Raw genomic sequence first — 27171 nt, forward strand, 5'->3', positions numbered from 1 at the left:
CTAACTGGCATTTCCTCTCTGCTTATTACCTTTTCAATGGGCGCCTGATTCATACATCTCAAAAGCAAGGGCATTTATAACTCCAGAATGTAATCTTCATGTGCATGTGAATATAAGAGTTGCTCACTGCTCGTGGGCCATTAGGTAAGGGGACGAAGAGATGGGAGGTTCCTTCTGAGAGGTAGAATGTCGTTTCCATGACTATAAGCACTCGACTTGAAAAACCAGGAAAGTATCTGGAGCACCCAACTAAATGCCTGTTTGGGAGAAAAGATGGCCACGCATCAACTTGCTGTCTCTTTGCTGCCAATACTTATTTCATGGTGCCAACCACAAGCTGTCATTGGTATTTCAATGCAGAAAAAGAGGCCAGTGCTACACTCAGAGAAAGAGCACGTTTTTCCTTTGTTTGGGGTCTGATCGGAATTTGTCTCCCAGTGCATGATCGCTTGGCATGTGGACATTTTGGTTGTTGTTGGTGGGAGAACCATGGGCCTTTTCCAGGTGATTTGGAGGGGGCTGGGAAAGATTCAACCTGACTTGACTTGCTGGAACTGTTTGCCTTTGGTCTCTCTTGGCCCCTTCCTTTGGGTAATGGCTGAAGGGTCTCCCGAGAATAGCTCTGCAACAAGCTTCGCTTCTCCACTAGACTAAGGGAGGCTCCACCTGCATGGACATCCATCTGTTCGATCTTTATAATTCGAGCAAGAGACTTCATTGTCCCTCCAATAAAGTTGGATGATCAGAGGTCACCAAGGCATCTCCTGAAATTGCAACACTTTTGCTAAACCTCATATATCACAAAAATGCTCTACAGAGAATCATTAAAACTACTTAGAAGATCATCGGGCTCCAGCTACTGGACGACAGAAGTTGCACAACATTCTCACAGACTCTTCCCATCCTGCTCACAATCTTTATGAACTGTTGTCTTCTGGCAGAAGATACAGAACAATTAAAACTCAGACCACACATTTTCTTAACAGCTTTTATCCCAGAGCTATAATGACACTTAACAATGAACTTAAGGACCACCATCAGTGAGCTGTTAGACAGTATTACTTGGTCTGTTGTGTGGATGCTTGTGTGTTTTTAGGGGGTGGGGAATTTTGGTGGGTGGGGAGGTGTTTGGGGATTATCGTGTGTGTGTATGCATGTTGGGTCTGGTCTCTGGGTGTTATGTAAATTTCATTGTATGTGTATACTGTGTATATACGTACAATGACAATGAAGAATTCAATTCAGTTCAGTTCAATTCACTGTGTCTCTTCTGCTCTGACTCCTGGGCAGGGCAGGACATTTTGCTTTGCTGAGCAATTGTATCCTATGTTCTCCAACAATTCTCCTCCTTAATCTAGAGAGACGTGTTTCCATAGGCGAAGATGTTTTTGTTGTTGTGAGTTACAAGGTCTTCACTATGTCTTGCCTACGTTGCTGGGTAGAAGTTGGGAAGCAAAGTAAAAAGAAATGATACCATCATAACATAATTTGCTTACTGTCACTAGATCTTTTCTCCTCTTGCAAAACAAAATCTCTGGCCTGCCTCTCTTCTGGTAACTGGATTATATAGCACAGGAAGATTATAACACGGCTACATAATCCCTAATCCAAAATCCCTTTTCACAAGTGATTCCATGCACCCCAAAGGTGATACAATCTGGATTACCAACTCTCTTCATACTCTACATAAATGACCTCTGTGATCATATTAAGAGCAACTGCGCCCTCTTCGCTGACGATGTAAAGTTTTCAACACTACAGACAATACTGCTACCCTTCAAAAAGACCTCGATTATGTATCAGAGTGGTCAGACAAATGGCAACTTCAAATCTCAACAAACAAATGCTCTTGGCAAAAAAAATCAGAAAATAAAATACAGGCTGGATAGTTGGATAGTCAAGACCTTGTTGATGATCCAAACTCTGTCAAGGACCTTGGAGTACTCATCTCTAATGATCTAAGTGCTAGAACCCACTGTAACTACATAGCCAAAAAGACATTAAGATTTGTTAACTTAATCTTACGTAGCTTTTTCTCTTGTAATATTACACTAATAACTAGAGCATACAAAACATTTGCTAGACCAATACTCGAATACAGCTCATCAGTCTGGAACCCACATTACGTATCTGATATTAACACAGTTGAGAAAGTCCAGAAATATTTCACAAGAAGAGTTCTCCACTCCTCTACTCGTTGCAGAATACCTTATCCCACCAGACTTGAAATTCTAGACCTAGAAAACCTAGAACTACACTGCCTTCGGTCCGATCTAAGTATGGTATATAAAATCATACACTGTCAATGAATACTTCAGCTTCAACCATAACAATACAAGAGCAAACAATAGATACCAACTCAAGGTTAATCGCACCAAACTAGATTGCAGGAAATATGTCTTCAGCAACAGAGTGGTCAATGTCTGGAATACTCTACCTGACTCTGTGGTTTCTTCCTCAAAACCTCAAAACCTAAAGACTTTCTACTATTGACCTCACCCCTTTCCTAAGAGATCTGTAGGGGGTGTGCATAAGCGTACCAACGTGGCTACTGTCCATGTCCTATTGTTTCTTTTATTTTTCTTTTATGTATCCATGTATTCATAACTATGTTTTTACTTATACCTATTATTTTGTAAGCAATTGACAAACCAAATAAAATTAAAATTAAAATTAAAACAGATCCATTATTCCTACTGGCATTTCCTTTTGAAATACAAGTAATCTTCACGCACATACATTGTAAATTCTGGATTCTTGTCCTGTTAAAATTTAGCACACATAAAATGGAGCAACCTCCCCCATTTATTATTTATTCAGAGTAGTCTCAGCTTTCAGCCTATGTTGTGTTCAAGAAGAGAGAATGCTTTGCTATTTCCATCGTCCTCCTTCAGCTAAAGTGGATGGCAGTCCCTGGCACCATTATTAAAACCCAAAACAGAAAATGTAGGAGACTTTTATTGTCTGAGATATGACCCAATCCAAAGCATGGGGCTCAGAGCCCTATGTCCTGTGGTTAGTTAGGTCCATGATAGAAACTGTATTTTTGGCAGGAAGAAATAGAGAGCTCTGGTAGCAATTCCAGATACTATATATTATTAAAGCATATTCACTTTCCGTTTTCACAACTTGTTTTTTTAATGTCCAAGACTACTACTAAAATAGGTTAAAAGCATTTCTAACAAAATAATAATCACTGTTCCACTGTCCCAGCAATGCACTGTAACCAACAGGTAAAATAACTCCTTAAATTGGACAACAGTAGTAACAAACACTGAAGATGTTTCCAGAATAAATGTTCTTGAAAGTATGGTGGAACAGTAGCAGAATGGATCTCCTGGGATAGATTACAGTTTACATAATTTCTTAGTCAAGTGTCTTTTCCTTCTCAGTATTCATAATTAGGATTTCTAGATAAACTAAGAAATTTAGATGTACATGGCACACATCTAATGATATTCCACCTTTCTACTTTTGTGTAAAAAAAAAAGACTGAAAAAGGAAGATGGAAAAAGTATGACATTTGAAGGCATATTGTGTCCACATAAGAACCATGGGATCACATTTTAAAACTGGTTCTTTTATCACTTCCAATTATCCCTCTATTCTTATAACAAGAACAAATTATGATCACTTAGTATACGTCTTTCAAAAAACATACAAAAACTCATTCTTTCCATTCTCTCATTTTCATGTTCTCTTATTAACTCATTTGATTTGTTAACTGTTGGGGGTCTTAAGTGCAATTCTCTCTCTCTGGTGCTGTAATTCCTACAGGTTGCATGTATATTTTGATTTTTTTAAAAAAATAAAATACCACAGAACAAATTATAAAAGGACATCGTTGAATTCATAATGTTTTGTTTCCAGGCTTATGGGTAGAACATAATAGCAAGAGCAACCACAGTCTGCAAGTTATTATTGTCAAAAACAGCCAGTTCTGCACTACAATTTCAACGTATCCCAATTCAAACCTGTCAAATTACCATTTCTGTATTTTCCCAGGAGCTGACGGGTATATATTTTAGTTGTTGCTCAATATGTTAAAACAGGGGCACTCAGCCTTGGACTGTGAGGCTCTCCTCCCCTCCCCCTCCTCCCATCACTCACTTTTAAATTTCTCCCTTGCTGCCATCTCTTTCTGCAGCTGCCAGAATCTGTAACTGCTCTTTTCTTCCTGACAGGTGCAAAACCCACTAATGATCTTCCAGCCACTCAAGAAGTGAAAATCAGATTGACTATGACAGAAGAAAACCCACTGTTCTTTAAATGTAGCTGGGAAGGTAGCATCAGCTGCCTTGCAGTGGATTGGGTACAAGTGTGATTCATGCTTTCAATTGCACGCTTGTGATCAATGGGCAACATTTTTTCTCAAACGGGGATAGATGGTTGAGTTTCAAAATCGGTAAAGCTCTTCTTAGCTTGTCAGGGGAACATTGTGTCACTAAACTCCCTCTGATGGAGCACCTGATGCTTTTGATTAGACTGATGAAATAATTCCAGTCTTCCTGTGGTGCTTCTTTGCTTTTGTTTGTGACATTCCTACTGGTTTTTGTTTTTTTTAAAGGAAAAATCCTAAGTGATGTGTAGAACGTTCATTTTGAGATGCATTTTTTTTTCTATGAAAAGTGCTTACCGTCCTGAAGTTCAGGAATCAGTTATGTCTTTGGAGATGAAAACATATGAAGAACAGTTGCAGGAACTGGGTATGTCTAGTCTAGAGAAAAGAAGGACTGGGGGTGACATGATAGCAGCATTCCAGTATTTGAGGGGCTTCCACAAAGAAGTAGGGGGAGAACCTACTCTGCAAAGCACCAGAAGGCAAGACAAGAAGCAACGGATGGAAACTCATCAAGGAGAGAAGCAACCTGGAAACTTCCTAACAGTGAGAACAATTGATCAGTGGAACAGAAGTTGCCTTCAGAAGTTGTGGGTGCTTCATCCCTGCAGGCTTTTAAGAATAGCCCCTTGTCTGAAATTGTACAGGGTGTCCTTCTTGAGCAGGGGTTGGACTAGAAGACCTCCAAGATCCCTTCCAGCTCTATTCTGAGTGATTGTCTGGCTCCCTAGTCCTTAAAGATACACTAAAGATTGGGCTTGGTACAGGATTAAGTTAGGAGCCCTCTGCTTTGCTTGTTAAGTGGCCAAGGGTTGGACGCAACTGAGTGGCTGAGGTGTGCGCTGTCAATTCTGGTCCCTGATGATTGTTTTAGAATGACCTCTTTGTTCTCAGTTTAAATCCTTGTTGGTTTAAATGATTCTGCTTTCAAAGGTAAAATATTTTATCTAGAAAAAAGCCTTGAAGTTGCATCCACAACTTCTTGGTATGATTTGTTCTAGTTTAGTAGTTGATCTGCCTCTGAGCGTCAAATGCATACGGTTAGTTAGTCCTGACTTATGACCGGTCACTTACTTAAGACAAACCTGGCTCCACAACCCAGTTCGGAAGTTATGAGTCGGACCTGCCTCCCAAGGTCATGCTAACTAAAATCTTGAGCAAATGCTGAGCACTGGCTGTTTTTAATTTAATTCATTTAAATTCCTACAAAATACATTTTTGAAATTATAATTCATTCTGTCCACCTAGCATTGCCAACAGAAAAACTGAAAAAGGAACTAAGGGAGTGTTATATTCTAAACAGTGCCTAAAAAGGCTTGAGGTAGTTGGTCTAAATAATTCTGACTTCCTAATATAAAAATCCAACCATTCAGTACACCATATGCTGTAAGATGTAAGTTTTCCCTTACCACACATGCAGCAGGAAGGGGAAATACACAAGAGTTTCACTTGACCAATGACATTCTAGCTTCAGTTCTGTATTTCATATATTATCTTTGTGAAAACAATTTGAACAGGCTTGTTGAATTCCATACAGTATTTTACACCATACAGTATATGGTGTACAATACTGTAGTTAAGAACTATTCCATAGGCTTCTATGGTACTCAGTAAATTGTGCTTCATAGCAACAGCACTTAAACTTATATACCACTTCACAGTGCTTTCCAGCCTTCTCTAAGCGGTTCATAGAGCCAGTCTCTTGCCCCCAATAATCTGGGTCCTCATTTCATCGACCTCGGAAGGATGGAAAGCGGAGTCAACCCTGAGCTGGTCAGAATCGAACTCCTGGCAGTGGGCAGAGTCAGCCTGCAATACTGCATTCTGACCACTGCGCAACCAGGGCTTCATGGGTAACGTTGTAGGAGATGACTAGGCTGAGCCCGAGGGAGTGGTCAAATGTGTCATCACTCATGAGTCCCTGCGTGCCTCCAGGCAAGAGATCTAAGTCTAGCCCACCCTGAATGCCTTCCTTATCTCTCGCTCATTTTCCTTGATTTTTCGGTTGGCCAGATTTTTGTAGAGAGCTTAAGCTTGTAATACACTTTTATACTTATTCGAACTGCCTGAATCTCCTGATTTCCCCGGCCCTTATTATTATGGAACTCATTTCATAATAATTGTCAAGTGCTGGGGAAATACTTCATATCTAAGGAGCAAACTTTCCAGCTTGAGTTGCTTTTGCTTTCTGCTTTCTACCTTCGTCTTGTTGATCCCAACAGAGAACTGCATGATTGATACTATGATTGAGACGTGCAACAAGCAGAACACCTGGAAGGTGCCTCTTTTTGCAGGACCTCTTGCCACCTCTGCAGTATGAGAAGTGTTTGGAAAAATCATTTGCCGAAATTTCAGTGTCTGTTCTCAGAAGAATAAAAAGCCTGCACTGCCTTCTTGTCCGATAATGCACTGGATCCACAGGCTTTTCAGAAATTTGAGCTCATCATTGCAAAGAAAGGGTTAACCAAAGGGAACGACAGATAACACAGGGATTTGGGGAGAAATATTTGGAGACTGTGCCATCTTCATCTCCCAAGGATCCTTCCCTGGAAAACTTCCATATTAAAGGCTGTTTCTACAGCTATAGCAATAAAATTATTGGGCCTCTGAATATGTGTCATTGTTTATTCACATTGCTCAGGACTAGAATCTCCATTGTGAGCCTCACAATACATACATACATACATACATACATACATACATGCATACATACATACGTACATACATAAAATGAAACATACCCTTCTGCCGATTAAGGTCTTTTCATTTATGCTGGAAAGTGTAGCATGCACATGAAGTCCTGAAAGAGGGCATTTGTGATTCTGATCAGAATGGCAGAAATGTTACAAAGTAAACAAGTGTAAGATAAACACTACGATCCTGCCTGCATTTAAAATGCAAAGTCTAATAAAGAAACACTGATTGAAACTGAAAGGCACAGAATGATCTACCCTGGTAACATTCTTAGTTCCATATCTAAGATTCGCAGATTAAAAAAAAAGTTTGTTACAAGGACATAGGCATTGTGTATTTTACGGCACAACGTCTAAAAAAGCTACAGAATTTTTGTCTTTCAAACAATAATCCATAAAAAGTTGCAACAGTCAGAGATCCACAACCAATCAACCTCAACAAGCCAAGAGCTGTAATTCCGAATCCTCTAGAGACAGAACGGTAGGCTTAAGTGTGTTTATTTTCCAAAAGCATAATTTAGCGGTTTTAAAATAATTGCTACCTGGGTAATGAGATGGTTATGGATCAGAGGAATCTAGAGGTGAATTAAGAGATGCCGGTATAATGAACTAATTTTATAACGATACACAAATTGTTACAGGAATCCATTTTTTTTCGTGACTGAATAGGGGCCTTGTTGGGACCTTATGTTTTACTAATTAAAACATAAAACGAGGGCACTGAAGTTGTGTGTGGTTGTACTTTGAGATTTGACACACATCTTTTGTATCCTCTCGACTCTGCCCCCAAATGTTTTTGAAAGCAGCCGTAGATCTTCTGAAGTTGAGGGAAGGAGAAAGAGGTTGCGGAAGTCACAGCAAAACCGACACTTTTATTAGAAAAGGTGAAAAGATGCGCAAAAAGCGCCTAAAATATGTCCCATGGTTTAAATCCAGATCTAATTAGAAATCCGCTCTGTTTTCTTAGGAGGCTCTTGGCATTTTCAGAGGGTCCCTTAATCGGTGGATTTTACCGCCTGTCCCAAAATCAAGGCTGGTTAAGCAGAAGGGGGGGGGTTTCTCTGCTGGGTGGTGGTGGAAGGTGGGACACCCCCCACAAGAAGCAGGACTCGTCCTCCCCACTCTCTCAGGGCGGCTTCTCCGTCTTATTCCGGGGCAGAGGAAATCCAGGCATCCCAAAGGAGGAGGGGAGGGGGGGTCGGCTATCGGGATGGGCACCCAGGAGCAGCTCTAGGTAGGCGGCGGGTCTCCGGGGCCCCCCGACAAGCCCGAGCCGCCTCGCCTTTCCCTGGGAGCCCCGCTGGACGACCCCAAAGGACCCGGGCTCCTCCGGGCTGAGCCTCCCCGCTCGGCCGCCGCCGAGAAGGACGCAGGTTCTCGCCAGCCTCGGCCTTCCGGAGGGTCCTCTTTCGCGTCCGGCGCGCAGCCAAGTTAGCCGCCCCCGCCGCGCGTCTCCCGGCCGGAGAAGACGGGCTGCCCGAGCCGCGGGATCTCCTGGCCCCGAGCCCGGCGGCCGGAGAGGGCGAGTGCCGGACGCTGCCGCCCAGGAGCCGCTTGGAGGGAGCGCCGCACCTGCCGGCCCAACCGCCCGCTCGCTCGCTCACCTGAGGCGCCGGCGGTCAGCAGCGGGTGGAGGGGGCGGCGGGTGGGCGGGGCCTGCCCTCTCCTGGGCCCTCCCCGCCCGCTGGAGGAGCCGCGGGGGCGGGGCTTGGAGGCGCTGGGCGGGGCCTTACCTGGCGGGACCGGCGCGGCCGCTGCGCTGGGGCTGCGCTGGGCGGGCGGGCAGAGAGGCTGCCGAGGCGGGCACGGACGGGGCGCTCGCTCGCTCCCTGGCTCGCTGCTGCCGGGGCTGGTGCCGTCCTGCTCCCCAGCCCGCGCCACGATGCGGCTCCTGCGGCTCCTGCCGGCGCCGGCCGCGTGAGGAGGAGGAGGAGGAGGAGGCGGGGAGGCTGCTCCGCCCGGGAGCCGCGCCGCTGCTCGGAGGGTCGCAATGCAGTGCGGGGCGGGCGGCGGCGGCGGCGGCGGCGGGCAGACGGGGCTGCTGCGAGCGGCGTTACGGCGGGGCTCCGGCCGCGGCGGCGGCAACTAGCCGGGAGGCTGCGGACCGGCGGCAGCGCTGAGGGCACGAGCGAAGAGCGCACGAGCGAAGAGCGCGGCGACTTTTCTCGGGCGGCATCGCCACCGCATCCCTTGAACCCCCCAGGAAGGGCCTCGGACTCCCCGCCAGCACCGCCGGACTTGGCCGCGCGGCAGGCGGCATTGGCGGCTTCGGTCTGAGGGGCGCCTAAGGGGCGCCGGGCGGACGCCATGAAGTTGCTGCTGCTGGCGCTGTTGCTGCTGCTGCTCCGGCCGGGCGAGGCGGGCGCCCAGCCCTGCCCGCCGCCCTGCGCCTGCTCCGGCCCCAGCATGGACTGGCATGGGCTGGCGCTACGCGGTGTCCCCCGGAACCTGCTCCGCCACACCGAGCGGCTGTAAGTGGCTCCGGGGACCCGGGAGGGGCAAGGGGGTTTGGGCCGGAGCGCTCCTCTGAGGGAGCCGGGCGGGCGGGGAAGGGGCTGCTGCTGGCCCGGCCGCGCTCAGCGCTTGGAGCCGCTGGGGTGGAAGCACCCCCCGGCCGGTGCCCTCGGGGCGGCTCTTTCATCCTCTCTTTCTCCCTCTCTCCCTCCCATCAGAGAGCAGGGTCTATTTTAACTCCCCCCGTCCCCTCAGCCGCCGAAGCGCCGCTGCCCCTTCCCTTGGGCGAGCGAAGCGCTCTGGGCGGCTGCTTCCCTCGGGCTGAATTCCGGACTCGGCCAACCTTCCGGGGCTCTCAACCAGATCCTTCCTGCCCACTGCGGTGCCTCTCGGGGCTCCCCGGAAGGATCCAGTTGGGAGCCCTGGAAGCATCAGCGCCCCCCCCCCTGCTTGCCCGTTCCCCCCCGCCCTCTCCGTCGCCCCTCGTCTGACCGACCGACCGAAGCCCCGCAGGTTGATGCTGCTGTGATGGCAGGTCAGGTGAGCAGGCGCAGAGTCCTCTATCCTTCTCTGGATCTTCCCTTCTCCCCTTGGTTGAAGGGACACCTTCCGATAGATAGATAGATAGATTAGATAGATTAGATAGATTAGATAGATAGATAGATAGATAGATAGATAGATAGATAGATAGATAGATAGATATTTAGATGAGAGAAAGAGAGGATGGATAGATGGATGAATGGATGGAGATAGATAGATAGATAGATAGATAGATAGATAGATAGATAGATGTTTAATCTGGCAAGGAGGCGGCTCCCCCCCTCCCAATAAAAAAAGGGGGAAATGGAAAATTTGCTTCTTCAAAACCAGTTGAGATTCTTTCTTAGTCGGCCAGTAAGGTTGGCTTTGAAGTGAGGAAGGCTTGTTTTCAGAAGAGATGTAGCTGAAATGTTAAATTGTTTTTAATATTTTAAATTCGTCACTGCTCTAACTCCGTCCCTGTTCCTCTCCGAACAAAGATTATGATTCCAAATTGAGAGGAAAGATGGAGAAAAGATTATCTGGAGTGGGCTCTGAAAAATTCTGTTCCATTATGAAAAGGGCGTTGAGTTCTATTGCTTTTGCAGATTTTTATTTAAGCAGCTGGGGAAAAAATTGGAAATAGGTGAAAAATTGTTTTTCAGGGAGTGAGAAGGAAAACCTAAAAGTGACTCATAAACTCTGGTGAGAAAAAACAACAACCTGTCCCTGATTTGGTCTTTAGAAACACTTCTGGCTTCTACCAACTTAAAGGAGGGTGTTAATTATCCCGTTTCCCTTTCTTAAACAATATTCCATAAATTTCAAGATTACTTTCCATATAAAGTTAATTGTCAATAATGCACCCCCAAAGGATGGGATCATTTCATTTATTACCGACAACATAGGCTGAGATAAATTTTGGCCCACAAAAGAAAAACTTTTTCCACAATTGTTCAATTCTGTTTGTATATTACAGTTTCAGCAAATTTTCTAAGACTTAACTTGGGCAGCAAAAGTTCATTGCTATTAAAACTGTGTCATTTTACCTCAATCAGTAGAAGTATTAGTTTAACAGTGTAGGTGTTCATTTTTTATATACATAAAAGGGACATTTAAGTTGTTTTGAAAAAAGCCTTGAGTTGGGAGGAAGCTTCTATGCTGCTTTATTCCATTCTCCTCTTCTTTGGCCTCTTATTCTCCCTCCTTGTTTCGAACAGGAGAAAACTCACTATATCACAGCTAGATAGATGTCCTGACACATGATCAGAACTCCTCTGCTTTCTCTGTATCCTGAAATTCCCCCAATCCTATCAGTAGAAACACATCTTGGTGTGTTTTTTAAAAAATTGTTACATAATCATCAGACTATTCATGTAAGAAAACAACTCTGCAGAAACATAAACAAAAGTTAATAATTGTAACTAGTCATGTCACGAGAAGCCAAATGAATGAGAATAGTCCTTGGGATTACTGTTTTTCAGTAAATGAGACCAAAGCAAAATTTATCCTATTACATTTAGGTTTGTTTTTTTAGATAATTGCAACTTAAACTTTTCATGAACGTTTGCAAAAATTAGCATCAGTATTAATCTTCAGATACTGCCAGAAACCATTTCTAGCTTATTCGAAAAATTAAGAAGCATGGCTAATGTTTATGGGTTGTCTAATTTTACTGCTAATATGTTTTTCTTAGGGATCTTAATGGAAATAATATCACAAGGATCACAAGAACGGATTTTGCTGGTCTGAGGCATCTTCGTGTTCTGTAAGTTTTTCTTGAATTTTATTACTGAACTTCAGTCCTATGCAAAATACGTTTTTTCCAATGAATAGGATTCTTTTAAAAAAATTAATTAACGTCTCAAATAACAGCAGCTATATTGGAGAAGAAAAAGCAGTTATAAGAGTACTTAAATGTTTGGAAGGCTGCCATAATAGAAGTCTGGATTGTAACCACTTGTGATTTTATATTACTCCTTGTAGTTATAAATATTGCAAAATATGTGAAATTTCAAAAATGAATGTGATTTGGAAATCTACATGGAACAGAATATTTTGCAAAACTAACGAATCAGAAAGTATTTTTTTTAAAAAAATATGTTGAGCGTTTGGAATAACTTAAGTAAGTAAATAAATTTAACATGATGAAATTCAGCAAAGAGTAGCCATAGATTATTTTCTGTTTCAAATTACATTTGAAACTAGTTATTGGGCTCTTGAACAACTCCTTCTTTAGGTGATACATTTGGGGGGAGGGTTGTGTATGTGTTGGGATTGTGTCTGTGTACATGATCTGCAGCGAAGAATAATTCTCACTAGTAACAGAAAATTGTTCTGCGCTAGGGCTTAACTGTAACTAATCTGTCCAATTTTGATCCATCCTTCTGTGGATGAAAAGTTTCAAACTTTGAAGAGACATTGTTCCTGTGAGTCTTCCTGCTGTAAAATAAAACATTCTTTGTGTTTTTACAATGTACTTTTATTAAAGAAGAGCTTCATGGATTTGGCTTGGTACATATTTCTACATTTTGTCGTTAAACAGTAGATTTGCCTTTTTGTCGTTAAGGCATATTTTTTCCTCACTTCTGACCCTGAGCTTCTTAAACAGGCTTAAGATCTCTCTCCCACCCCCTCAAAGAATAGAAAGTTTAGTTTCTCTCTAAGTCATTCCCCAGCTGGCTGGGGAATTCTGGGAGTTGACGTCCTTCAGGCTTAAAGTTGCTAAGGTTGGAGAGCCCTGCTCTTAAGTGACAATATCATGTGACAGGCTTAACACATTAAATTGGATGGAAAGTTAAGAATAGAGTGAGAACTGCAGAGTTAATAAGAAGAGGTGACTGTAAGAGTATCCACTGCCAAGTATTGTAATAATTGGTGCTAATCACTGTTTGATTACTGGAGTTTCAAAGCATTTTATTCTGCATTTCAGTCAACTCATGGAAAACAAGATTACTACAATTGAGAGAGGAGCATTTCAAGACTTAAAAGAGTTGGAGAGACTGTAAGTTTATTTTTAATTAATTTTAAATATAGAAAGCAAGTCCACATGGGTTATTTATTGAAGAAAGCAGTGCAGTGTAATGTTTGCTTGTACATCCAGCAAGTAGGGCTGTAAATGTGAATTTCATTCTTTGAAAGAAAAATATATATATTTGTATGAGAGACTTGGGGGTTTGACTTGCAAACAATCGAAAGGCACAAAGACAATTTTTCTGCAGAAATTATTTGTGTTAAATGGCGTCATCTAACCATAGTATATATTGATATCTCCCGTTGGTTTGTTTATTTGGGTCAGAAGACTCACCATTAAAATATGGCATACTGTATGACATTGAACATAAAATACAAGATTAAAATATGAACAGATCTTTCCCAGAAACTAGCAACCTTAATTGTGTTCTGCCATGAGGTCCCCAAGTGTAGACTGATAGGGACAGAAAGAGCAAGTATACATATGTTGTTGTGGTCCACCAGCAGCCTGCGGAGCTGGCAGCAGAGTCAGATAGTGGGGAGGAACAGGGGCCAGTCCTGGAGTCTGGGGAGGGCTCAAACGAGGGATCTGTGTCTGACACAGAGATGGGGCCAGGACCATCTGGGAATTATGTGCTGACTCCGGATCCTCCAGAATCTGGCATCAGCGAGGCAGATGAACAAGAGGAGCCTGTTCCCAGTGTGCGCTTGCACAGAGCTGCCAGAAGGCAAGAACAGTTAAGACCAAAGGGGCAACTCGGGAGTAAGGCTTGGAGATGATTGGCCTCTCCCATAAGACATAAAGGAGGAGCAAAGGGACACGAGTCTTTGCAGGAAGCAACTTTGTTCATTCTGGTCGATTTAAACTCTGAAGCTCTGTGTTGACTTTGTGCTCCGTTTGGCCTTGTACAGCTAATGGGCAGCTTAGTCATTGGCAGCCTTTCAAGGAAGATAAAGGTGGGTGCTTATCAGCCTTATCCTGAAGGAATGTGGCAGAACATCTGTTGGACTATTTACAAACTGTTTGGGACTCATTACAGGCTGTGAATTCATATAATTCACAGCCATTGAAATAATTTTTTTAAGAAAAGGTTTTGGGACTAAGCGTGTGATTGTTACTGTCTCAGGAAGCCTTGGTCAGAACATATGTGTTGTTGTATGCTTATCACCACAATTGCAAAAGGCAGAAGCCCCGATTGTTCAGAACGTCTCTGGATCTGGTTGTATCTGTGCACAATCTATTCAACAATGTCCATACTGCCCAGCTTTCTCAAGGCCCAGGTGCCGGCTTCTCTTTTGGTTCCATAAAGTGTTAGTTCTTTGTAGCTTTCAAAATTCCTTGTCTTAAATCAAGTAAACAATTGGAAGAATTGAGAGGTCCTCATTGCTCTCTGAGCTTGCTCATTTTCTTTCAGACGTCTCATTACCCAAACTAGGTAACATCATCAGTGCTAGTGGATGGATGATGGATAGGATAAAGAACTAGTGATGGATAAAAGTAGGACTAGCCCTGATGATGTTACCTGGTTTGGGTAATGAGACGTCTGCAAGAAAACGAGCAAATTCAGGGAGCACCAAGAGCACCTCATGTCACCCCTGAGCTACAAATATTCTCCTTTATTAATTGAAGAGTTGGAAGTAAGAACTTTTGAAGGTGGGGTGATAAATGCAACGATTGTGTAAAGACCAAAAAGAGATCAATTTTAAATAAATAATATTTGCACTGAATTGGATACAAACCAAATAGAGGACGTTTAGTTTAAGTAATTAGTTGGTGGTAAAACACTGAGAGATCTATCCTGTTCCTTTTAAGTGTTTACTTGCACATTCCTTAGCAAACTTCGCTGAAAGTTGCACTTTGGTGGTGTGGATATTGATTTTGGTAGCACTTAAGCTTTAGGATTTAAGTTGGGAAAGTGTTTCCATATGTGTCCATAGCAGTGTGCTTTGCTTACATTCCCACCTTTTTAAAACAACACTTTATTAGTTCTGCAAACATTGTTTTGTCTTTGTTTTTGTTTTCTTAAAAATAGTGTGTATGGGTGCAGTTTTTTCCCTCTGTTCCACTTTTCTCGTGTTAGAAGGGCCTTTTAGGGGTTATTACTCAAAAGACAGAGTGCATTAGGTCGCCCTTTGAGGAAGAGTTAAAATAGTGAAGAACAGGTTGGTTTTGTGTTTAATTGCAAAGAAAGAAAAGGATATTTGTATTGAGATCAGTCCTTTAAGATTTATTATATGTCTTTATAAGAGTGGATAAAAATAAAGCCAAGAGATGAATTTCTCTTTGTAATTGTATGGAGATTCTACTTATTGCTTTCCTCTTATAGACAGACACGTACATAAGAATCTTTGAGTGAGGCTTTTGTTCCTATCTAACAAATAATTTTCTTTGCAAGATTTCAGAAGTGGCTCCGCATTGCCTGCTTTCTAGGGCTGAGAGAGAGGGACTGGCCCAAAGCCACAAACTGGTGTCTAAAACAGGGCTAAAACTCATGGTTTCTCAGTTCCTAGCTTGATGCCTTAACCACTATACCAAATTCGCTCTCAAGGAAATCATCTTTAATTTGTTTTTAAAAATGTAACATCCCCACCACAACATTAGATACAGCAGACCACCTGGATGAACACTGAGGGAAGTGACCACAACTTAGAGGTTGTTTAGCTCCATTTTGAATGCTCAAAACAAATAACTTTCTTATTTGTTGGTTGGCATCCATACAAAACTTTAACACAAACATTTTCTTTAGTATGTCATTAAATAAATCCTTTCAAACTCTTACAAGATTTTGATCTCATAATGCCAAGTAACAAATTAAAATTGCATGTCATGAAATGTATTCCAAAATATTGTTCTAAGATGTTTAACATTTTATTTTATTTAACCCTCTTTTGATATAGTCATGGATGTTTGTTGTACAAGGGACTAAGACTCAATTGTTTCAAAAGGGGAAAATAATTTGGAGTGGAAGTTCATGAAGGCCAAAATTCTTGAAACTGCTTAGCTTCTGACTAACAGCAAGAGTAGAATGAGATTTTGTTGTTTTGACAATGTCCATGTTCATCTAATAGAAGCTTCTCAGAGTAGATTCTCCTTTTTAAGGTATGGCATTCAAAGGTTGTAAGAAGCATTTTAGTAGTTGTGTATGTTAAGAATCATTCAAGGTGTTTTGTAAACCAACTGTACAGCTGAAGATTTTTTTGATCCGTTCGTTTGATTAATACTGCATACAAAGTACCTGGCTAGGATGTTTTGCAGTATTGGCAATGGGTTTTCTATTTGTTTCAGGGAAGAGGGTTTGGTTTAAGGTTTGGTTTCTGGCAGGTTGCTCCTGTGTCTCTAAGACAGCCTGTATTGTGGTTTTTATATTATGTTTTCCTAATGCAAAGGGCTTAAGTATTAGAAGAAAGTGTACTATCGTATCAACATAACAAAACAGCCAATTCTGTCTTTTACATCAATCAATATGGCAACTGCTGGGGGTTTTATACTACATGGAAGGGACCAGCTCACATGCTGAAATGCTATGATGGACATACATAAATATTGCATGAAGAATCTGAAAGAAAAGATTATCTTGAGGGCAAAAAATGGTTGTCCCATAATTGGTCTATGAAATGACATAGGAGTGAACATTTTTTGTTATCTTAATGTAGCCAAGAATCTAACAATAGTTGTGCATCTCAGATTTCCACTTTTTCAATAACCATTCCATGTTGAAAAACAATGTGTGTAGGAGTTGCTACAGTAGTTGAACTTGTGAAGGCTGCTTGTGCACAAGGTTGATTATGGTTTATTAGCTGGAACGTTTTTAATGGGACTTGGATGAATTCAAGACAGGTCTTGCAGGCCTTTCGCACCGAAATCAGATAAGTCTTATAATTCTTTCTCATCTTTAGACATTTCTGAGAGAGGGAGGAAAGTAACAGGCTAGTTTAATAACATCAATGCAGAATTAGAACAGAAGGTTTATCTCCCCCTGTCAGTTTTTCTGTATATACAGTGTATACCACAATATTCTGTGTACAGACACACACAGACATACACCAAATGTGTCCTTTTGAAGAAAACAGTAAGGTTATGTATATGAACAACTAACTTTTTATATGAACAACTAACTTTCCAGAAATAATAGGAGCTACCTGGAAGAAAAGCACATGAAGAGTTCGCTTCTTACTCAGAGGTTGGGAACGTAGCTTTCCCAAGGAACAGGCAGCTTTGGTTGTTTCGCTAATTTGGTCTCTTTGGTTGGAACTAGCTGTTTTGCCATGGAAGGAAAACATGGTTTTTCTCAGGGCCTAATTTGATACATTTCCTTCTTTCTTTGTGGTGGAACGTGGCTAATAGTTTGGTATTAAATTTAATTGAAAGTCCAGATAATTAAGATCCAAAATGCAGCCTGTTGCATTATTAGTGTTTTGACATGAGTAACTCCTTTGCTCAGCCTATTTCACAGGGCAATAAACATCAGGTGTTCCTGGGGAAATGGAGTAACTCCTATCTCTTTATTCTATTTTAAATTTAGCAGAAGAAAGGTAAGAGGAACTTTACACCCAAGCTCTTAGATCACCTTTGGGTGTCATTTCCTGCTCAGTTTCATTTTCAATTCTTTCCCTAGGTTATAGAGCAATTGTTTTACATGTTTTTCTTTTCACTTTAAAGGCGTTTTGAAAAGTATTAGCATACTTGAAAAAAGGCAAAAAATATTGAAAAAGTTCTTGCTAGAAAAATTGAATGAAGGACTTCAAACATGGATTTTCCTATTGTAACGTTCTCTTTAATGCTGATACAACAGACCATGAACAAACATGTCCTTGTTCAATCTAATCCCATCAAGCATAGGAGGAAACGCTCATGAAAAAGAGAAATATATCCAGGTTTAACCATTTATTTGGGGGGGGGTGGCTTTTTATTTAAAGGAAACCTAGTTTACTTCTCCATTCTGGATACTTCATAAAAGTAGCCAACGATACAGAAAAGGACTTGGCAGCTTCCTTCTGCCAGGAGTAATCCTTGACTTCGCCAGGTGGCCTCCCAACCATCCTTCCATGCTCTTCGCTCCAGAGTTCAGCCAAGTTCAGCTAAACAGGCCACTTCATGGTGCACCGTGACTGAGATGGCCATCATCAACTGACATGGGGGATTGGAAGACTGCCTCTTCTCACAGCTACCACGAGAGTGATGCCAAGCTCTAAGGCAATATTGAGGAAGGGGGAGAGATAGTCTCTGTCCCTGCTAATGCAGAACCCTGGCATTTTGATCTTCTGAATACTGGCCTCTCCTGAAAATATGGGCAAGTCCTAGAGAGCCCCGCATGAGGAAGGACCACACTGAACAAGAGGAAGGGGTCAAGCTATTCTCCATGGCACCTGAAGGCCAGACAAGGAGCAATGGATGGAAACTGAACAAGGATTCAATCTGGAAATAAGGAGGAATTTTCTGACAGTGAGAACAATCAACTCATGGAACAGAAGTTGTCCCCGGAAGTTGTGGGAGCTTCATGACTGGAAGCTTTCAAGAAGAGACTGGACTGCCATCTGTTATAAATGGTGTACTGTCTCCTGCTTGAGCATGGGGTTGGACTACAAGGTTCCCACTCCGTTAATCTGTATCTGAACAGAAGAACAAAGGTTTGGCATACAAGATGCGTCAGGTTAATAACCCTCCAGCCACTTCCTTCCAGAGAAGAACTCTTGTCAGCTAATACAATTGAGACTGTAAGATATGGATTGACATGATTGCTCTGCATTTAGGTGATTGTTTGACTGGTGTCTTTCCTTGTGTCTGAATTTTCAGTAGGTCGATTCCCTGTTGATAGTTGATCCATGAGGGCTTTGCTACCTCCTGTCCTTCCCTTCTCAAACTTTTTTCCTACATACAGAGAGGGAGACAGACAGACAGACAAACAGACAAACCCTCATTGTTACCGTTAAGATAAAACAAAGGATGCAGTGGGAATTCCCCCCCCCCCTTTCCCCATATTTAAGAGGGTCCATTGCTTGCAAGGATGTGAGCGTGATGTAGCCCCATCCCTTTGTGAATATTGGATGGCTGGCTGGTTGCTATGGGGAGAGAAAAGGCATAGGGATACACAGCGGGCAACAGTTTCAGCATCACAAAGCTGTCTGGGGGTTCATTTGGGTACTTGGGAGAGAGGGTGCCAGCTGTTAAATGTGTGTCGTGTTTGTCTTGGAGCTGGCATACGTGCCCGTGTGGGTAAGGGAGAGGCTGTTTCTTGCTTTACGATGTGGCGTTGCTGGAAATAAGTGGGCCGGCTCTTCCTCGAGTGTCGTCCCCACCGTTGGCTTCTTCCTGGGGCTGAGAGAGAGCGACTGGCCCAAAGTCACCCAAGCAGGCTTCACGTTTTAAGGCAGGATCAGAACTCGTGGTCACTCAGTGTCTGGACCGAGGCCTTTAAACTAAGCAGAAGTCTCCAACCTTGGCCACTTTAAGCCTGGAGGACCTTAGCTTCCAGAACTCCCCAGCCAGCTTTCTCAGTGTTGAGGTCCTCCAGGCTTAAAGTGGCCAAGGTTGGAGACCCCTGCGTTAAACCACTACACAAAACAGGATCTCTTTGTAAGTATAGAATTGGAGGTTAGCAACGTTGAGGAAGACTGCAGTGAATGAAATCAAGCGTTTATTTTCCCCGCACCTTTATTTTATTGCAACTGCTTCGGCTGCTTCATAAATCGAATATTGTGAGGCCATTACACAATTGTAGGAAGTGAAAAAATTATAGATACTCGAATGCTTGCCTGGCCCATTTGCGGAGCCAAAAAAGCGTCGTGGCACACCTGAGACAGTGGGCTTACTCTTCAGGAAACCCCACTTGCTTTCCTGGGTCCTTGTGATTCTGGATCAAGCTGGGAAGGCGGAGCAGTTTTTCCTTGCCAGCAATTCTTCATGCTGGATTATGGGATGACATGATGGAAGAAATGTTGATAAGACCCCCCTAAGATTCTGCTTAAATCCTGATCTTCTCCCTCACTGGCTCCTCATTCTCTTTGGTTTTTCTAAAGTTAACATCGGCAGAATTAGATCAGCTTTTGGTAGTTATCATTGTTGCACCCCCACAAATTCACAATGGTACCAAATCATTCCATTTCCTGGATGTAAAGTCTGTTCTATGAACCTTGTTTTTTTTTTTTTTTTTAAAAAAAAATCAGAATGTATTAGAGGTTATTCTCTCTTTTCGTAAATCAACTTAAATAATCTTGTAACGTGTGAATTGACCAAGGAAATGCACTTAAAACCGCTGTGTTGTCATGTCATGTTTGCCAGTGTTCTGTTTGCAAAATAGAAGGTGAAGAACAAGCTCTTGGATTACATCAGCCCTCCTCTCCCCTGGGGTCCTATTAAGGGAGCTGATTTGATGTGAGTCTAGTGGGGTTTTGTAGTCCTACCGGAAGAACTGCTCAGTCTATATTGGCTACGCTAGCAAATGCGTTGCATAGATCATGAACTGCTATATTGAATTAAGAATGGAACACATAGAAAATGCCTACAGACACCCTAACCTTGTGTTTTAGTGGCTGGAGAATGTAACATGAAAGTAGTATATCTGTCTGTCTGTTTGTCCGTCCATCCATCCATGAGCCTCAGTGGCACTGTGGTTAGAGTGCAGCACTGCAGGCTCCCTCTGCTGACTGCTGGCTGCCTGCAATTTGGCAGATCGAATCTCACCAGGCTCAAGGTTGACTTAGCCTTCCATCCTTCCGAGGTGGGTAAAATGAGGACCCAGATGGTTGGGGGGCAAGAGGCTGACTCTGAAAACTGCTTAGAGAGGGCTGGAAAGCAGAATATAAGTCTAAGTGCTATTGCTAGGGGTCCCTCCCTCCACCTCCTTCCCTCTTTCCTTCCTTCCTTCCTTCCTTCCTTCCTTCCTTCCTTCCTTCCTTCCTTCCTTCCTTCCTCCCTTCCCTCCCTCCTCCTCCTCCCTCCCTCCCTCCCTCCCTCCCTCCCTTTAATATTCCTCCCTCCCTCCCTTCTCTTTAATCTTTCTTCCTTCCTCTCTCCCTCCCTCCCTCCCTTCCTCTAATATTCCTCCTTCCCTTCCTTCTCTGGTGGCTCAGTGGTTAGAATGCAGTATTGCAGGATGACCTGCCCACTGCCAGCAGTTCGATCCTGACCAGCTCAAGGTTGACTCAGCCTTCTGTCCTTCCGAGGTGGGTAAAATGAGGACCCCAATGGTTGGGAGGAGTAAGAGACTGGCCCTGTAAACTGCTTAGAGAGGGTTGGAAAGCACCCTGAAGCAGGATATAAGTCTAAATGCTATTGCTATCCATCCACCTATCCATCCGTCCTAACACATACATATACTCCTCGACTTGCAACCTTTCATTTAATGACTGTTCACGGGTGACCATTGCAGCATCCCCGTGGTCCTGTGACCAAAATCCAGATGCTTGGCCACTGACTCCTATTTATGATGGTTTCAGAGGGGTCTGTGTGGGTCATATAATAACCTTTTGTAACCCTCTGACAAAGAAAGTCAGATTTGCCTTACAACCTTGTTACTAACTTAACTGCAGTGATTCACTTACCAATGGTGGCAAGAAAGATGATGATAAATGAGGCAAAACTCACTTAGCAAATGTCTCAGCAACAGAAATATTGGACTCACTTGTCGTAAGCCGAGGACTACCTGTGTATAGTGAGGGCTCTCAAATTAGGGTCACAAAATCCACACGGACTCTAGATGGCAGCAGAAAGATACAGAAAAGGTTTATCAATTGCTGCCTTCTAGTGGTTGCCTGGATATTTGCAGCCCTGAAGCATAAGGGGTCTTCGACATACCAACTGTAATAGAGCCCAGAAATTTGCATCATAACTCAGGACCATCGTGAAAAAAGGCCCCTTTTGGCTCCAGTGGAAATAAAGAGCCAGTAGACAAGCTGTACAATGACGATTAAAAATACCGGGGAAAGATGGTAAAATTTCCCACAGAGCATAGTTGTTAACACTTTTCCCCCAATCTGATATGGTGCGTATGTGCTGGTCCTTATAACTTCTAACTAAGTTTGGTCTGTTGCCATGGAAATGCTTGCTGGGGACTAGGAAACGGATGGCCAGTATATCTAGCAGGTGTCTCATTAAGAGGTTTTAATATAACTGCTGGCATATGACAAACCAGACAAAACTTGTCACTCCAAGATGTTCTAATAGTCTCTAATTCAGCTTTTAAGAAGTTGTGTCTTCACATAGGTTAGAAGTTGCTAAGTCAGAGTGAAAGGAGGAAGAGGCTGTGAAATACTTTGGCTTTTCAAACAGACGGACATTTGGCATTTGCTCTTGAACAGGATTCGTGATCGTGTCAGTCATTTTGATTGACCCCACGCAACGCACACCTCTTTGCACTTCAAAATGCTAAATAAATATTGATTTCAATTTTATCCCCTCGTTCATTTCATTCAGGAGCAGTGAAGAAGAAAAAGGAATACTTTAGGGTTGATTACCTTCACCTGTTTATAAGAACTTGTCCATAAACTGCTAACATTTTTATTTATCTATTTATTTTAGATTTGCTGTTTAATTGTGGCAAGTAATCATTGTCATCCCTCCTTGGTGTGAAATACATACTGTGAAATAGACCTCTAAAGAGAAGATCATAGGAGCCTCCAGAAGGAAGTAGGCAAATGATGTTATATGCCATATATGTCCCACAGGTGCTTTTTCCAAAAGGCACCTGGCCTTTCTTGGTTTTTTTTCTTTAAAAATGTTTCGCTTCTCATCCAGGAAGCTTTTTCAGTTCAGCCTCGTGGATGAGAAGCGAAATGTTTTCAAGGAAACTGTGTTGAAGATCTAATAAATTTCAGAACTGAAGAAGCTAGTCTAGGTGCCTTTTGGAAAAGCAACTTTGGGACCATCTGTGACCTGCATGATCAAGAATCTCAGTTGCATGATGGTATCATGATGCTCACAGGATCATTTTGATGATCTTGTGGCTTTTACTAGAGGCCATCAGACACTTTGCTTCTGAGCTGTCAGGCAAACTTGTACCTTGAATTAAGCTGTTAAATATTGGAAAGGTGAAACCAGCATTTGCCCACTTCAACCAGAAATCAGATCACCCACCATATGTTGAACCATCTGAACTTGCTTTATATTCAAGGGGAAGCACCCTATTAATAACCCAAGCTTTGATATTTTGGAAACTCATTTTCTCCATAGTTATCTATCTTCATAAAATAAGTATTGCTCCTGGCAGACCAATTTGAGCCAATGAAAAATAGTTCAAGTCATACCTGAACTCCATTGCACAGTAAAGGGAGAAATAATTTCACCTGCAAACTCCAAACTTGGTCTATAATGGAGTTGTAACTGGACTACATGGAGCTGAAAGCCATCACCCCAATCCAGTAAAGCAATAATGGATATATAATTAAGATAGAAGCTCAGTTTATTAGCCACAACCCACCTGACTATTTTCTTCAGACACCTGTTCAGTGTGTCTCCTGCCTCACCAGACAGTTGACAAGGAGAAAAAGAGCTCTGGATAACGTCAACTTAACCTGCCACTGCAAACCATTGCAGTATAGCTCTCTGTGACTTTATGTAGAGTAGATGCTAAACCCCATGGGAACAGAGTATGGGATCAACTTACTCTACCCTTCAGCATATGGGGCACACTTGCTAGCACTGTGGCTATAATGGTGTAGGAACAAAACCATGGGAGTGCAGTTCTAATCCAGGCAAGTTTTTGGCTTTTTTTTGAAGATAACTTGGTTAAATAACCTGGATCTGCTCAATCTCCAGGAACTGAAAACTTTGGTTCTTCTTGGCATAAGTTGCTCAAGATACTTTTGATATCGTAACTTAGGGGTGCCAAACTCACATCGTCATGGTGGCGTCACATGACGTAACGGGGCATTTTCCCCCTTTGCTAAACCAGGCAAGGGCGTGGCTAGTGTGTGATGCATCCGGCCCACGGGCTGTCCTAACTGGTCAAAGCAAATTGATCAAAAGGGGTCTTAAATTCCAATGCCAAGTCCTTGATGTTCTCTGGGCTTGCTTGTTTTCTTGCAGCTGTTTGATTCCCTGGCTAAGTAGCATCTTCAGTGCCAGAGGGGATCCATTCTCTTGTCTATACACCATAGTTAGGTCTATTTGAGTTGATGGGGTGGGGGGAGGGGCATGTTGCTTTCTCCTTGGCAGTTCCTTGGTTAGACTTGGATGAGGTTTAGCTTTGAAGATGTTTCAGAGGGTTGTATGCTAATGAGAAGGAAGGACTCTCTGGAGAAGAAGAGCCGAATGCTGGGAATGATGGAGGGCCAAAGAAGAAGAAGAAGAAGAAGAAGAAGGAGGAGGAGGAGGAGGAGGAGGAGGAGGAGGAGGAGGAGGAGGAGGAGGAGGAGGAGGAGGAGAAGAAGGAGGAAGAAGAAGAAGAAGAAGAAGAAGAAGAAGAAGAAGAAGAAGAAGAAGAAGAAGAAGAAGAAGAAGAAGAAGAAGAAGAAGAAGAAGAAGAAGAAGAAGAAGAAGAAGAGGAGGAGGAGGAGGATGGCAGAGAAGGAGGGGGCTGGATGGAGTCCCTGAAGCAGTTGGCCTGAGCTTAAGGGGACACCGGGAGATGGAAGAGGACAGAAAGGCCTGGAGGAACGTTGTCCATGGGGTCGCGATGGGTCGGACACGACTTCAAGACTAACAACAACAAGAACAAGAACAACAAGTGCTAAGTTGATGCCTTGCGGTTGTAATAGTCTGTGAGCTGTTTCTGATGTATGGCTGTGTTGTCCTGTCTATAGCCTGGGTTGGTTGTGCTGCAGTGGGTTGAGTGGCCAGGCTCTTTTGGATATAAAGTTGGAAGGGGTCTAGGCAGTCTGTTTCCTTTTTCTGACCTGGACTCCCCCAAGCAAAACTCATACATGGCTCCTCTTGTGGGACCTTGGGCTGTAACTCTGGGGGTGGGGCCCTTGGTTAGTGTGTGAGTTGGTTTCTGGTAAGAGTTGTGTTTTTTTTTTTTTCATTTGCTGCCATTTCTTCTGCTGATAAAGACATACAGGAAAGGACGTGTGTGTTGTGTCCTTCTCATGAACCTGACTCCTTCGAAGTTGTTGATGATTTCCTGCATCTTCTCTGGTGTCTCCTTGTCTATTATGCCAGAGGACCAGGGCCTCCTCGTGGCTGGTTTGTTGTGCTGTTGCTTTTGGCCAACTTTAAGGATCTTCTTGCAATGATTAACCAGACTGTCTCTTCCACTTCTTTCTATGCCCTTGACGTTGGTCTTCTGCAGCCAGAAGAAGCTCCTCTCTCTCTTTCTTCAACTTGACTGCTCTTGGACATTGCCTAGTCTCATCGTTATATACTAGAAACTTTACTAGGGTTTGTGTGTGTGTGTGTGTGCATGCTAGGCATGGAATATTTTGCTTTGTCGTGTCCCTTTGCTCTTCTTTGTTTGGTCTTCCTTGTAGGCCACTTTGGTCTGTCTTGATGCTCATTAAGTCTCCATGGTATACAGGCAGTTCTTGACTTATGACCACCATTGAGTCCAAGATTTTGGTTGCTGAGTGAGATCCATGTTCAGTGAGTTTTGGCCCATTTTACCACCTCCCTTGCCACAGCTGTTAAGTGAATCACTGCAGTGGACTTAGGGATTAAGTTAGTAGCACAGTGATCACGTTGATTGTTAAGTGAACCTGGCTTCCCCCGTTGACTTTGCTTGTCTGAAGGTGGCAGAGGGGGACCACGTGACCCCTGGGACACAGTGACCATCGCAAATGTGAACCAGTTGCCAAGTGTCTGAATTTGGATCACGTGACCACGGGGATGCGGCAAAGGTCATAACTCTGAAAAACAGTCCTAAGTCACTTTTTCCAGTGCCGTTGTAAATGTGGTCATTAAATGAACTGTTGTAAGTTGAGGACTGTATGTACTACCTTCAGTACATCTTCTCCACTATCCTTTAGATCGGGGGTCTCCAACCTTGGCGACTTTAAGACTTGTGTACTTCAACTCCCAGAATTCCTCAGCCAGCATAGCTCTGAGAGTTGGAAGTCTACAAGTCTTAAAGTCACCAAGGTTGGAGACCCCTGATGTAGATGTCCTTCCAACGCCTCCTTTTGTTCTCCAGCTGTCTGGTGTACTTGCAACATGTCCTGCCATGCCCACCTGGTTTTTCTCGCAAAGTAGACCCTGTCAGCATCACTGGGTAGCTGGAGAGCATGGATTCCTTGTCCTTGTTTTTTCTGGTTATCCAGGGCTTCTGCTTCGTCTTCAGTCCAGTCTATTATTCCAGCCGCGAATCTACTGACTGGAAGTGTCCATATGTCTATTGTCTTGACGGTATTTTTATTTTATTTTATTTTAATATTGTTCTATTTTAATATTATTTTAATAATTTATTTTAATAATTTATTTTACATTTTATTTTGATTTTCTGGAGGAAAAAAAAAACATCCCTGATGAAAGTATTTAGCTTCCTATATATTATGGCTCTTGCTTAAAAGAACAAAAGGAGGGTTTGTTTGTAACAGTCTAGCTCTCAATGAAGGGAAATCTTGAATGTGTGTGACTTTAATAAGGTTCCAAGAAACAAAAATGTAACAAAGCAACCACAAAACACAATTATCTTTGTTGATGCTATATTTTTTCCTCTCCTGTATGTTCCAGGAATGGTTTTGCAGGCAGTTGTACATTTAGTTCAGGTATGAACAAGAACGTACTTTTCCAAGGGTTGAGGTGATCAGTGACAAGGGAGGATGGCTTGTACTTATGATGTATTAACTTTGGCTCCAGACAGTGGCTCAAAGTGCTGCTAGTTCCATATCTTTATATTCAAGTCACAGCAAAGTTTTGTACTGGTGCTCAAATATTTACTGACTGAAACTCTGACATCTTTGCAGCTTGGCAGTTCCTGCTCCAGGCCCTTGGTGGGGAAGATCCATATAAATTCTAACTGAAAAATAGGTGGATTATTTAACCTTGCCTCTCAGCAGTTATCTGAATTACTGCAGCTGCTTCTGCATTATAAGGTCTGAGAGATACCTGCAGCATTCTCTTCTGTCTAAGCTTATTGTCAGAGTTTTCTAATTAAAAAAATGAATTAAGTTGTAAAAGCCTCACATTTATTAATACACCATTAAAGTGCTGGAGGTTGGTCATTTGCTGCCTGAGTTTGCTAGCACTTCTTCCCTTCTCTCTCTCTCTATATATATATATCTATCTAACTATCTATCTATCTATCTATCTATCTATCTATC

General features: G+C 42.9%; 1 protein-coding gene across 21 annotated transcripts in view; it reads left to right on the top strand.

Annotated features, from left to right (window-relative positions):
- The window catches only part of SLIT2 (slit guidance ligand 2), a 233873-nt gene that overhangs the window by 36517 nt on the left and 170185 nt on the right, over positions 1-27171 (top strand). For 12 of the 21 annotated variants that reach the window (XM_087963380.1, XM_087963383.1, XM_087963384.1 and 9 more), the window contains exons 1-3: positions 9234-9503; positions 11702-11773; positions 12938-13009. In XM_087963380.1, coding sequence (XP_087819506.1) covers positions 9340-9503; positions 11702-11773; positions 12938-13009 — 308 coding nt within the window. In that variant the 5' untranslated portion in view covers positions 9234-9339. Of the gene's footprint in view, positions 1-8795; positions 9504-11701; positions 11774-12937; positions 13010-27171 lie in introns of those variants that run through there. The other 9 variants (XM_087963397.1, XM_087963398.1, XM_087963401.1 and 6 more) reach the window with 5 other exon arrangements.

Source organism: Notechis scutatus, chromosome 4, assembly GCF_049901735.1.
Source record: "Notechis scutatus isolate UNSWTSFEM ecotype Mainland chromosome 4, rNotScu1.2, whole genome shotgun sequence".
Taxonomy (NCBI): domain Eukaryota; kingdom Metazoa; phylum Chordata; class Lepidosauria; order Squamata; family Elapidae; genus Notechis; species Notechis scutatus.